A 13,086-nucleotide genomic window follows, 5' to 3' on the forward strand; every position below is an offset into this window, starting at 1 on the left:
TTAGGAGTCAATTTCTGAGTTATTCATATTGAAGAGGGGAACAGTAGACATTAAAATTATTTTGGAGCCCAGAAATATTTTCAGAAACTTCCAAAAATATAAGAAGCCTCCACATCATTTCAATTAGAATCCACTTTAGCTGGTCTTTCTGAATTGATTCAATTATAATATTTCCTGAATATGTTGGGTGATCAAAGATGGGTGGGTGTGTGCATGCTTCCAAAGGCACTGTGGGGTCTTCCTGTCCACTGGGAGCCCAGCCAGAGAAGCCAGGGGCACCAGCCCTGGGCAGGCTGTGGGTGCTTCCAGGGACAGAGGAGGGCTTTCCCCAAGCACATCCTTCTAACTGCACATCAACAATGCCAGGACGTTCTTAGCAGGAGCCATGACGTTTTGTTTTATGTTACGTTAATCAAGGCAGCACGGAAAAATCACATGTGCACCCAAAGCTGCTGCTCACCCTCCCTGAGGTGAGGACACTCTGCAGCCCTGCTCCTCTGTCTCCCATTAGCACAGGAGTCTCCTACAGCCCTGGGCCTGGGACAGCTAGGTCGGGAAGAGGGAGGCAGTGGGAAAGAGGCAGAGACACCATGAGGCCAGCAGGGACTGTCCCTCTCACTCCCTCCCAGTTTGGGAGCAAATGGGAGAATTTCATCCCCAGGGCTCTGCAGCCAGCTCTCTGTTCTGCCCTCTGTTCTCCCTCACCTGTTGAAGAGCACATCTGACCTTCCATGATTTTTTTCCTCCTTATGTTGTGCTTTCTCTTTCTCTCTCACGCCTGGTGTGACCCTGTCCTGCCAACCTCTTGGGATGGCGCCCTCGTGTGCTCTTAAAAGTAGCATCCTCACTTGGTTCCCTGTCCCTCAAACTCCCAGCTGGCAAGTTGCTGAATGTGGACAGCAGCTGTGCGAGGGATGAGCCTCTCTGCAGCCCTGCAGCAGGCCCTGGTGCCCTTGCTGAGGCAGGACAGGTGAGAACTCCTCTCTCAGCCTCCGCTTCTTCTCGCCAGCTCCCACCTCCTCCTCCAGCACCTCTCAGACCTCTGCCCCAGCACATACCCCGGAGGAGCAGAGCTTGAAGGACCTTCCCCTTTCCTCTGCTCTCTACACCAAATCCTCTTTGTTTCCTCCCAACTCATGACACACTGGCTGCCTGCCCTTGCCTGGCCCCCTGGGTGCCACGATACATGCTTATTCCAGGTACTGTTTAGGAAATTATTCTATTACCACTTATCGGAGAATTAAAATGTAATTCCCACGTAGTTGTTTTGAGACAAGTGACTGGATCTCCAGAAGGAATAAGGGCTCTTGCTGAGAATTTATTTTTACAGCTGGAAACGACAGAGTAAGTCTGTGTTTACTCAGGAGACAGAAGAAAAGTGGAAAGTGATGGGTACAAATATTTAAAAAAAAAAATGAGAAGGTCTCCAGTAAAAGCCTCAGCACCAGCAGGCACCACGTCAATCTGAGTGGGCATCAGCACTCCTGCCCTGGGTCCGTCCCAGGGTTTATGATTCAGTAGATCTGGGAGGCAGGAGGCAAAAAGTCTTTTAGTGCAGAAGTTTTATCAAGAACAAAACAAAAAGCTTGGTGTGAATGATTAATAGCATTTTTCAGGAAAAACATTGTTGGCATTCACCAAATAAGCACTGGGTTAGGAACTGGTCAAGAGGGAGCCCTGGAGTGGCTGCTAGCCCTCACACAGGGATCCTGCCTAGGTTGGCTCCTCAGAACATACCTGGAAACATGGATGTTAAACTCACTTTGCAAAACAGCATCAGTGTCCCCAGTGCAATCTGCACTACAGCTCTGTGAAGGAGAGGGCCTTTCCTCCTCTGAGACATGGGAAGGAACAGAAAAGCAAACCAGAAGAGAGAGAGCGCTTGGTGGAGACATGCAGGTGTTTCCTACCCTCAGCCTGGTGACAAGCAGCCCACCTCCACTGACAGGTGAGGCTGGAAGGCTGTGGCACCCAGACTGACCCAAAGGGGAAAGCAGAACCAGCAGGCGGTTCTGAACAGAAGGGGGGAATTGGTGCCCCAACTGCCTAGGATTCACTGCAGTGTAGCCTGAAAGACAAGGGCACCCACTTTGAGGATTTTGGAGAGGATAAGAAGGCCTGTGTGTGCAAGAAATTAGTGTGGATATTACAGTAAACAGATCAGTGCTACCGAGCAGCAGGGTTTAGTAAACTATGACACGACAAAAAAATGAAGAGCATCTTTGCATTTCTCTTGTCTGTCTCTGATGTATTATTCCCCTAAGATCTATCAAGTATTTTCATGAAGTATGGCTGTGAATATTAGGAATTGCTATCCAGGTAAGTGCTGAATAAGATACATAGATAGATAGATAGATAGATAGATAGATAGATAGATAGATAGATAGATAGATAGATAGTAAAATCAAGACTCTCATGTGAATATAAAACAAGCACAGGCTATGGAACCCAGAATGAATTCCTCCTGACTGTGTCTTCCTGCCCTTCCTGCCTCTTTGGGCCCACTCCTCCCCATTCTTCCCTGTCTCAGTGACACTATTCCACTCTCCTCTCCATGAGGTCAGTGTTACAGTTTTCACAAATAGTTGAGAACGTGTGGTGTTGTCTTCCTGTGTCTAGTAGGGTGACCTTAGCCTTCAACAGTCTGTAACATATTTCAAAATACTGAGAAGAGTCTAAATGTTACCACCCAACACATGGAAGTGATTCGTGTTGGAGAGAAGCAAATGCTGGTTACTAAATCATTACATATCACTCATACTGTGCCCCAAGATATGCACAGATACTGTATGTCAATAAAAAGTGCAGGATAAAATTTGGTCTAGCTCTTTAAATAAGGAGGGACTGGCAAGACATCACAAGTGGTTCAGAGGAGAAATCAAAGTGTCATACTCAAGGCAAATGGAGCAGGATGGGGTTTACAGAGGGATGTGAATGACATGGTCCACAGAGCAGCAACCTACTGCACTACATGAAAATTTGAATCAGTTCTGTTTCTATGAACAAGAATGATCTTCATAGTTGACAATATCCTAAAACCTCCAGCACTGTAAAGTAGCTCAAAGTAATAAAATGCAACTAGACACAACACTCAGTATTTTTTCTATTGTTTTCACATTTTCAATGTTTTTCTGACTTTGCCATAATGAAGGAAGGCTGAATCCATATGGAAGTAGTATGGGTTAAAGACCTTCTTGTTCACAAACTGTTAGATATTTTATGTGCATTATTCACTTGGATCAGAGACCAGGTGGAAAAACTTACACTGTAAATTGAGGGAAATGATGTTTGGATAATTTATTTGGGGTCTCAGTGTTAATAAGTGTCTCAATGAAAATTTGTATTTGGGACTGATGGCTCCAAAGCCCCTGCCTCTTCTATTTTAGTGTCAAGTATGTGACGTTTGAGTCAGGTATGGATCGTAGACCTTCGTGCAGATTAGATGACAGCCTCATGATTTGGACTAGGCTGACCTCCCTCTTCCATCATGCACACAGTGTGGACACGGTGCTCAAATAGCCTCATGGAGGCTTGCTGGTGTCAGTTTCAGGTCATCTCACACTTCCTGATCCATGCACGGGTGAGTGAGAGGCAGGGAATCAGGAAAACACAAAAGTGAAGCCTTTGGGTGAAGCCTGAGCTCTCTCTCTCTATTTTTCATAGTAAATGCTGGGACATCCAGAGAGATGGAAAACCTCACCTCTGGGAGCTCCTTCCTCCTCATGGGCTTCTCTAACATCTGGGAGCTCCAGATCCTGCATGCTGCGCTCTTTCTGATGGCTTACCTGGCCGCCCTCCTTGGGAACCTCCTCATCATCACCCTCATCACCAAGGACCATGGGCTGCACACCCCCATGTACTTCTTCCTAAAGAACTTGTCCTTCCTGGATCTGTGCCTCATCTCCATCACTGTTCCCAAATCCATCACAAACTCTCTGACAAATTGCAACACCATTTCATTCCCTGGGTATGTTTCCCAGGTATTTTTCTTCTTCCTCTTTGCCACAACAGAAGTAGCCCTACTCACAGTCATGTCCTATGACCGCTACGTGGCCATCTGTCACCCGCTCAGGTATGAGATCCTCATGAGCCATGGAGCTTGTATGCAGATGGCAGCCTACTCCTGGGTCAGTGGAGGTGTCAATGCAATCCTGCACACAGCGGCTACCTTCTCCGTACCCAGGTGTAGGTCTCCTGATGTTCACCAGTTCTTCTGTGACGTCCCACAGCTGCTGGCCCTGGCCTGCTCCTACAACATTGGGGAGCTAATGGTCATTGGCCTGAGCCTGCTGTTGGACTTTGGCTGCTTTGTGTTCATGGATATTTCTTACATTCACATCTTCTCCGCTGTGCTGAAGATGCCCTCTAGAGCGGGTAGGTTCAAAGCCTTCTCCACGTGCCTGCCTCACCTCCTTGTGGTGACTCTATTCCTCTCTTCTGGCTTTTTTGCCTATTTACGGCCCCTGCCACAATCTCCATCAACCCTGGACTTGCTAGTTTCAGTATTCTATACTGTAGTGCCACCCACTGTGAACCCCCTCATCTACAGTCTGAGGAACAAGGATATGAAGGTGGCGCTGAGGAAGCTGCTGGTGAACAGGCATCCTCCTTCCAGTTAGAAGGGTTGATCTCACAACATCACCATCTTTTGCCCTCTGACTTAATCACCTGCACCTCTGTAACATATTTGGCCATGATTTTGGACATTTACAGTAAGGAGCTGATGAGAATCAGGTCGTACTCATTACAGTGACACTGAGAAGCATCTCTGTGCCCAGGTCAAATGGGTGGGGACCGAGGCCTCTGCTGGTGAGTGGACTGAGGTATGCTGGCCTTTCTCTTGTCATCCCAGTGGAGCTCCTTGGTCTGTGACAAGTGGCACTGGACAGGATGGTGGGACACAGAGATAGAGAAGGCCTCTCCCAGGCAAAGTGTGGTGGTCCCTGGCAAGGGTGGGGTCTGGAACATCATGTTGATGATGTAATTTATTACCATCCTAAAGGGACTGTGTTGGAGTTGGCTACAGGGACATGAGGATGTAGGACATGGCCAAGCTAAAATGCCAGTTAAAACCCCTGAAGGTCACCTTCTTTGGTCTCCCAGCCCTGATCCATGCTGGATTCTGCATAGTTGGGGTGGTTGCAGTCTCAAGAGAGGAGACAGACATTAAAATTCAAATTTCCTATATATCAATACATATGCCTATAGAAATATCCAAAGGAGGCTTTGGGTCCAAGAAAGAAAATCAACAAACCAGAGACTTCACAACAGATGTGGTGAAGGAAGGCCACTGTACTTTTTTGAAAACAGGGATGTCTGAGCTTTTCTTTCAGGGATGAAGAGGCATGAATCTGTGGGGGAGGAAGGCAGACCAGAAAGACCACAGTGTGAGCAGAGGCTGGAGGACAAGAAGGCCCACACAGCAGAGACAGGAGAGGAAGAGAGCCAGGTCTCCTGGGGGAACTGCAGTGAGCTTGTCTTCAAAGATTGCCAGGATTGCTGAGGGAAGAGGCTTGGGGGCCCCAGGTGCGGAGAGCACCATGGACCAGCTGCTGCCCTTAGGGAAAGCTCCACAGGCCTTTCAACCCCAGGTCGCAGAGATAGCCACCCAAGGGAAAGTCGGATGCTTGTCACCCCTGCTGGAACCTCCTCTCCGACCCGATGCCTGAGTGAGCACGCCTTCCTCCACTGGTCCAGAGATGGTCCGTGTGATTCTTCCTCCTCGGATCCCTTCAAAGGGTCATTTTGTCCAGTCAGATGCCTCTGGGCACTGCCAGCTGCTGCTTCTGGGCAGTTACTTTGGTTGTCATTTGACATTTCACAAAGCTTTTGACTTCCTCCTTAGACTGTGTTATTCTTGCGGTTTACCCACATCTGCAGAGTCCTGTGCCGTAGGCATTTGGCACGTGTTTTCATAACAAGTAAATTATTAACACATATGATCCACATCCTTTATTTTCTCACAAAATTTTGTATTGCCTCTGTTTTAAAAGTTTTTAATGTCTTGTTCACAATGTCAATCTTGGGTGTATTCTTGTGGAACAGAGTTTTGTTTTGTTTTGTTTTGTTTTTAAGATAGTGGGCAGTCTGAAAGTTTCAAATTCCTTCGAGAAAACAAGTCAAAACCTATACATTGCTAAAATTAAAATTGCTTTAAAGTGCATTTACAGAGTCAATTTAATTCTCAACAGTCTGAGTCTAAAAATGTTCCTACAGTTGCCATGAGGTTCCTTCTAATTTGTTCTGGGAGAAATGGACCATAATAACCCTTCTGCAATAGCTCTAACCAAAGTACAAGTAGCTTTATAGTGGGCAGCTGAATTTCAACAGGGACAAGTGATAGATATGTGAAATTCTATGACTAAAAAATGTTCATACATTTCTTTAAAGAATGCTTTGCGAGATTGGCTCATTCTCAAGTGTTTGGTGTGTGTCACACAGATGCTAGCATTTGAGAGGATCCCCAGGACTCACAGATACCCATCATATCTCCATGTATGACATTTTTCTTTTATAGTTGTGCCTCTTTTTCCTTCAAAACCAAGTAAACCTCAATTTTGTGTGTATTGAAATTGTCGGGGATTTGCACATTCAGGGTAGTTTTCCTGGAAACTTGTGAATATGTTGCTATCTATGGGAAAAGACTTTGCAGATATGATTTAGGTAGAAGACCTTGAGATTGACCATCCTAGATGAAGAAGGTTGGCCCAAATTCTCTACATAAACCTTCAAAGCAGCAAGTATTTCCCACCTGCAGTCTGAGAAGCACAGAGATGACAGCATAACCTACCAATACTGGCCTTTGAAGATAAGCAAGGAGCCCATGATCCAAGGAATGTGGGAAGCCTCTAGAAACTGAAGGAGAAAAGAGTTTGTCTTCTGGGACATACAGAAAGGAAGGTAGCCCTACTGATACCAGTTTAAAAAAAAAAAAACTATTCTAAAAGCCTTTTTCAGGACCATTGAGAGGTGTAAAGACTATCCCATCCAGGGAGATAGATCAGGCCCAACTTTCAATAAGGGGAGGATAAGTGAGGTTTATAGCCCAAGGGAGGTGGGCATGGAGCAGTTCTGTGCATAGAAAATTACTGGGATGAAATATCAGTGGTCGGGGGATTCTTGTTGGCCCAAGGGAAGATGATCTTTGCTTAAGACAGGCAGGGTGACAAGCTACCAAGGGTTGAGGATGAGAAATTTATATACACAATGGAATATTACTTAGCATTAAAAAAAAATAAAATTATGGCATTTGTAGGTAAATGGATGGAGTTGGAGACTATCATTCTAAGTGAAGTAAGCCAATCCCAAAAAAACAAAACCAAAGGCCACTCACTGATAAGTGGATGCTGAACCATATGGGGGGGGAGTGCATGGGAAAAATGGAGGAACTTTGGGCAAAATGGAGGAGCATGCGGAGGGGGCATGGGTACAGGAATGATGGTAGAATGAGATGGACATCATTACCCTAGGGACATGGATGACTGCACATATAGTGCTACATTATGTACAACCAGAGATGTGAAAAGTTGTGCTCCAATTGTGTACAATGAATCAAAATGTTGTCATACATATTAATTCAAATTAATTAATTAATTAATTTTAAAAATGACAGTATTAGAGGAAAAAAAATGGGGAAAACTGGCGTGCAAGAGTAACATTGATTTTTAATATATAACAATATTTATAGCACTATTAATTTAAAAACTGATGACTTGTTAGCATAAGTTAATGTGGTGACCCTAATGATAAGCAAATATCTAACAGTTCCAACCATTTGAGATTTCTGACCAGATATTGAAAAAAATAAAACTTCAAATCTCTGGGGAAAAGAATTTTAAAAAGTGAGAAGATAACAGGAGGAGTTGAGTTCTCTCTGTGCAGACTCAGCAGCAGAATTCTTGGGAAACCTGGGCTCTCCAGTTGTGCCAAGGATGGGCCCAGTCAAGGAAAGGGCCATGGAAGTGGACCAGAGACCGGTCAAAGAGATCACCTATGACACCTTCTTCATTGTTCAGAAGGGGGAACACACATCTTCTTTTTCTAAAGAAGATGGGCTGAAGATGTAATTCAGTGGTAGAACGCTTGCCTAGCACGCATGAGGCACTGGGTTCGAGCCTCAGCACCACATAAAAATAAAAATAGACGTATCCATATACAACTAAAAAATATTTTTTAAAAAAGAAGAAAGACTTTCTTATTACAACATAAGATCATTTATTATTTGGCCTCCTTTGGTTCATCAAGCATCTGGTGACCCATTTGTCGAGACTTGGCAGTAGAGGACATTTGCTGAATGTTATGTTTTAGAAATGAACTCTCCCCTCAAAGCTCATGTGCAAGGTAATGCAAGGAATTTCACAGGTGAATGACTAGATTATGAGAGGTGCTACCTAATTGGTGGATTAATCCACTGATATGGATTACCTGTAGTAACTATAGGCAGGTGGGGTGTGGCTGGAGGATGCACCTTTGGGGTTTATATTTTGTTCCTAGTGAGCAAGGCATGCTTTCTCTCTCTCTGCTCCCAGTTCCCTGAGGAAGCCTCTGCCCAGATCTTTTCGTCTTTTCTCCCAGAGCCCCCTCGGCTTTCTCACCCCTTTCCCACAACCTCCTCACATGCTGTGACGACCACATTCCCCATGCCCTAACCTCCTGGGAGTCCAGGAGTTCCTCAGAGGCAAAGGCTGCTTACTCACATGAGTGAATTTGAGATGGAGCAAGGGAGTGTGGCCTATGGACATCCTTGGGCCACCTCTCCCAGGCTATGTTCCTGACACCATTTCCACCAAGATTGGTATTTGCCTGGTGAGCAGCAGGGGGCACTGTGGCTCTTCCCAGGGTCTGTGCACTGGGGCTGCTGCTGCTGTGCAACCCTCCCAAATCCCCAGGGCTGGGTATGGGTGCCTGCCTCTGCTGACAGGGACTCACCAGCTGTGCCCCTCTGGACTGGATAGTCTCCTGCTCACAGTTGTGCAAGGTCCCAGCAGCTGCTCCTCCTTGGCCTTCCCATGGGCAAGCTGAAGAACTAACCCCCAGCACCCTGTGTGTAGACACTCAGTCTCAGCATGGAGCAGAGTTCACCAAGAGTGGAAATCAATTGGCATGCCCAGCCCCTCTTCTTTCAGGCCATTGGGGAAAATAATACAGACTTCAGCCAAGCAGCCCTGCTCTGGGGCTCCAGGGGGCTGATTCCACCATGGCCTGGACTCCTTCTTCCTGTGCTCCTCTTACACTGACAAGTAGGGACAGGCCTCAGAGACAGGGACAGGCTCAGCCTCTGTCAGACCTCTGCCTCAGACCACCAAGCAGTTTATCTCTGGCCTCCATTCCATCACTCCTGAGTGTCTGTACAGGTCCCTCCCCAGCCTGTGCCAGCCCATCACCTTTGAGTGTCTATCTGCGGGTCTCTTCCCATTCTCTACTGGTCTATCACCCCTGAGTGTCTGTCTGCAGGTCCCTCTCCAGCCTGTGCTGGTCCAGTACCCCTGAGATCTGCAGGTCCCTCCCCAGCATGTGCTGCCCATCACCCCTGAGTGACTGTCTGCAAGTCCCCCCAACACAAGCCTGTGCTAGCCCATCACCCTGAGGTCTGCAGGGCCCTCTCCAGCCTGAGCTGGCTCACCCCTCCTCCCCCTCTGCATCCCCTGGAGCATGGGCCAGACTTGCCTGCACCCGAGCAGTGGCCTCAGTCCTGGTGACTGAAGGACATGCAGGTTCCAACAGAAGCCACAGAGCCCTCCCAGGTACCTCTTCAACTACACACATGCAGACAAGGCACTTCTCTGGATCCAAAGATGTGCAGGTGAGCTCAGGTGTTGTGTCGACCTCTGGGCTCTAGATGGAGGATGAGGCCACTGTTCCTGTAGCCCTCCAAGCTGTGCTCCTAGGGTGTCATGGTGCTCCAGAGCCATGGGGCAGTGGGACCAGCTGCCCCGCACTCTCCTGGTCTGCTGCAGGCAGCCCTCAGCAGGCTCTAAGGATGTGATTTCTGTGTCACATTAGACCCTGATTTCCTTGGCAGAGTAGATCTGATAACTTCACAGTCCTTTAGCTCAAAATGTGGACTGTTCTATCACCAGCACCTGCCTGATTCCAAACTTCACAGGCAGGAATTTCATCCTTGGAGATCAAAATCTCCTAATGGACACTTTGGGAGTAAAACAAAAAGAAGTGATTCCACCTACTCCACAATCAGCCTTGAGAAATGACCCCAAATGTCCTCTAAGTGCTTCAACTGGTTTTAGGAAAAAAAAATGTCAACATGAAGAAAGAAACTGTTTCCTAGAAATAAGCCACCAGCAAGTCAAAAATAAGGCTGTGTTCTCTCCAGTGTATGTCCTTGTCACCTTTGTTGGGAGCCACTTGGCTGTCCCTGTGGGCTTGGTTCTGCAACTCAGTTCTGTTCTACTGATCTGTGTACCGTCTGGTTGGCTGTTTGGTTGGCTCTGCTGTGTCTGGAAATGAGAGATTGTGATGTTTCCCACATTCTTATTTTTTTAATTGATTTTATTTTTTAAATACACAACAGCGGAATGCATTACAATTCTTTTTACATGTATATATCATAATTTTTCATATCTCCATTTGTATATAAAGTATGTTGACACCCAATTCGTGTCTTCATACATGCACTTTGGATAATGATGTCCATCACATTCCACCATCCTTGCTAATCCCTGGCCCCCTCCTTCCCCTCCTACCCCTCTGCCCTATCTAGAATTTATCTATTCCTCCCATGCTCCCCCTCCCAACCCCTCTATGAGTCAGCCTCCTTATATCAGAGAAAACATTTAGCATTTGTTTTTTGGGGGGGATTGGCTAACTTCACTTAGCATTATCTTCTCCAATGCCATCCATTTACCTGCAAATAACATGATTTTATTCTCTTTTATTGCTGAGTAATATTCCATTGTGTATATATGCCACATTTTTTTTATCTATTCATCTACTGAAGGGCATCTAAGTTGGTCCCACAGTTTAGCTATTGTGAATTGTGTTTCTATAAACATTGATGTGGCTGTGTCCCTTTTTAATCCAAATTGCTTTGGCTGTTTGGGGTCTTTTTTGAGCTTGTATAGGAATCATTTTTTTCTTATTCTGTGAAGAATGTAATTGAATAAAATAAGAAATATTTAAGAAGAAAAAAACTGAAGAAAAAAAAAAGAAAGTCTCAAACACGGAAAACTAATACAAACTCACTGAGAACAATGCAAGAAGTGTTAAATAATTGCAGAGGCCTACTAGTTCATGGTTCAGGACACTAAGTGTGGTCATGATAAGGATCCACAAAACGTGAGGCCCCCTGTCTCCCCACAGAGGTCCCTGCCCAGCTTTGCCAGCTCCATTGATGTGGACCTAGACCTGAGTCCTCCCAGGTCCCAGGACCAGCCTTCTCAGGTCCTGCCTCCAGAAAGGAAGCACATCTCTGTCAGAGGGAGGAAGCTGGTGGTGGGGAGCCATGAGCTCATAGCATCCCAGGGAGTGAGGATGCCCTGACTTCTAGACACTTGGGGATGCCCCGCCTTGAGGACTTAGTGCCGATGCCTGAATCTGACAAGCTTCATCGCTGAATATAAGACATTTCACTGACTTCGGGAAATGGGGAGAAAAATTTCAAAGCCTTTTTTTTTTTCCTACTGAGAAGGAAAAAAGGGAGCAGAGAGGAGAGTGGGTGTTCAGTAGGCCCTAGTTCACCTCTTCTCTTGCAGGTAATTAGTTGCCAATCCCAAAATGCTGCAAAGACCTTGAGAATGAAAAAAAAGTGCCTTTTTATTTTTGGTAAATGACTTGAGTCATCCCTTAGCAGGTTTTAGTTGATTTCTAAATGCAATCCTCCACCTGCCATTTCTGTGTGGCGAGAAGACTGTCTTCTAGCTATCTGAAATGCATGATATGTTCACCCCCGAGGGCAGCAGCCCAGAACTTACTCATTCTCTGTGTCTGGAACAGTGCGCCCACTGACCAACCTCTCTCCTCTGCCCCACCTTCCCCACCTCTGCTCATCCTCGTTCTGCTCTCAACTTCTGCGAGATCAAGTGTTTCAGCTTTCAGATAGGAGTAGACCCGGAGGTCCTCGTGGTCCTGTCTCCCTGTGCCTGCTTATTGCACTTCACATCATGTCCTCCAAGTTCATCCTGTGGTCACATGTGGGAGGGCCTCCGCCTGTGACTGTGAGGCTGAGTGGGGATGTGGCTCAGTGGGGATGTGGCTCAGTGGGGATTGTTTTTGCCAGTTATGTTGTAAATTTCCACTCAGAATGACTTGGGAATTGAAGTTGTTTGTCATTTAGGGGTCACAGTTACCAAAAGAAAATTCTCCTTTTGCAGAAAGACATGGTACATTTTTAGAAACAATTTGTTTTCTCAACAGGCAATCATGTTTCATATTTCATATCTGATATGTACTTGCAAGAGTCTCACTTTCTTTGTAAAAACAAATCTGAGTTTCAGAGAGAAAGGATAATGCAGAACATAAGTAGGAGAATCACAATTTGAACTTAGATAATTTAACATCCTGTACTTTTTTTTTTTTTTTGGAACCTTAGTGTGTAATTAAACCCCATGTGTGCTGACACCATGTGCCATTCAATCATTTATTCAGCAGTTGTCTATATAGCCTTATATGAATACTTGAGCATAGGCATTATGTACTCAGTTCACTACATTTTTTTATACATCTGGCAGGTTTAAAGCCCATTCTATGTGCACATGAAACTTTTATTTACTGTAGAGTTGTTTCCTAATTGTTTATCTGTGCATACAGCAATAGCTTCAAAGTTTAAAGAAATATGTGTCTGAAATATTAGCATCAAATTAGCTTTCTGATTCTGAGACTATTCCATTTCCTCTGGAGTGCCCTGCCTCCAGAGACGGGGCTGCGTGGAGGCCAGGGGCAGAAATAGAATATAACAGAGAAGAGCATTTGGCTAGAAGTTGTAGAGCTCCTGTCCAAGGTTCTCTTTGCTTCCAACTTGGTCAAGATGCTCAAGTGTCTGAAGATCAGTTGCTCTGAAACCAATATGCAGCACTTTAATACAAGGTCCAGTGATCAATCTTCACATTTACAGCCAATGATTGTTCACAAGGC

General features: G+C 45.8%; 1 protein-coding gene across 1 annotated transcript; it reads left to right on the plus strand.

Moving 5' to 3' along the window:
• The first annotated feature begins 3,686 nt into the window (after positions 1-3,686).
• On the plus strand, positions 3,687-4,619 carry LOC124078570 (olfactory receptor 14A16-like). Its single transcript, XM_046423418.1, has one exon. The coding sequence runs from the start codon at positions 3,687-3,689 to the stop codon at positions 4,617-4,619; it is 933 nt and encodes a 310-aa protein (XP_046279374.1).
• The last annotated feature ends 8,467 nt before the right edge of the window (positions 4,620-13,086 follow it).

Source organism: Marmota monax, unplaced genomic scaffold (genome assembly GCF_021218885.2).
Source record: "Marmota monax isolate L192 unplaced genomic scaffold, Marmota_monax_Labrador192_F-V1.1 WCK01_AAM20220418_F8-fsc01126, whole genome shotgun sequence".
Taxonomy (NCBI): Eukaryota; Metazoa; Chordata; class Mammalia; order Rodentia; family Sciuridae; genus Marmota; species Marmota monax.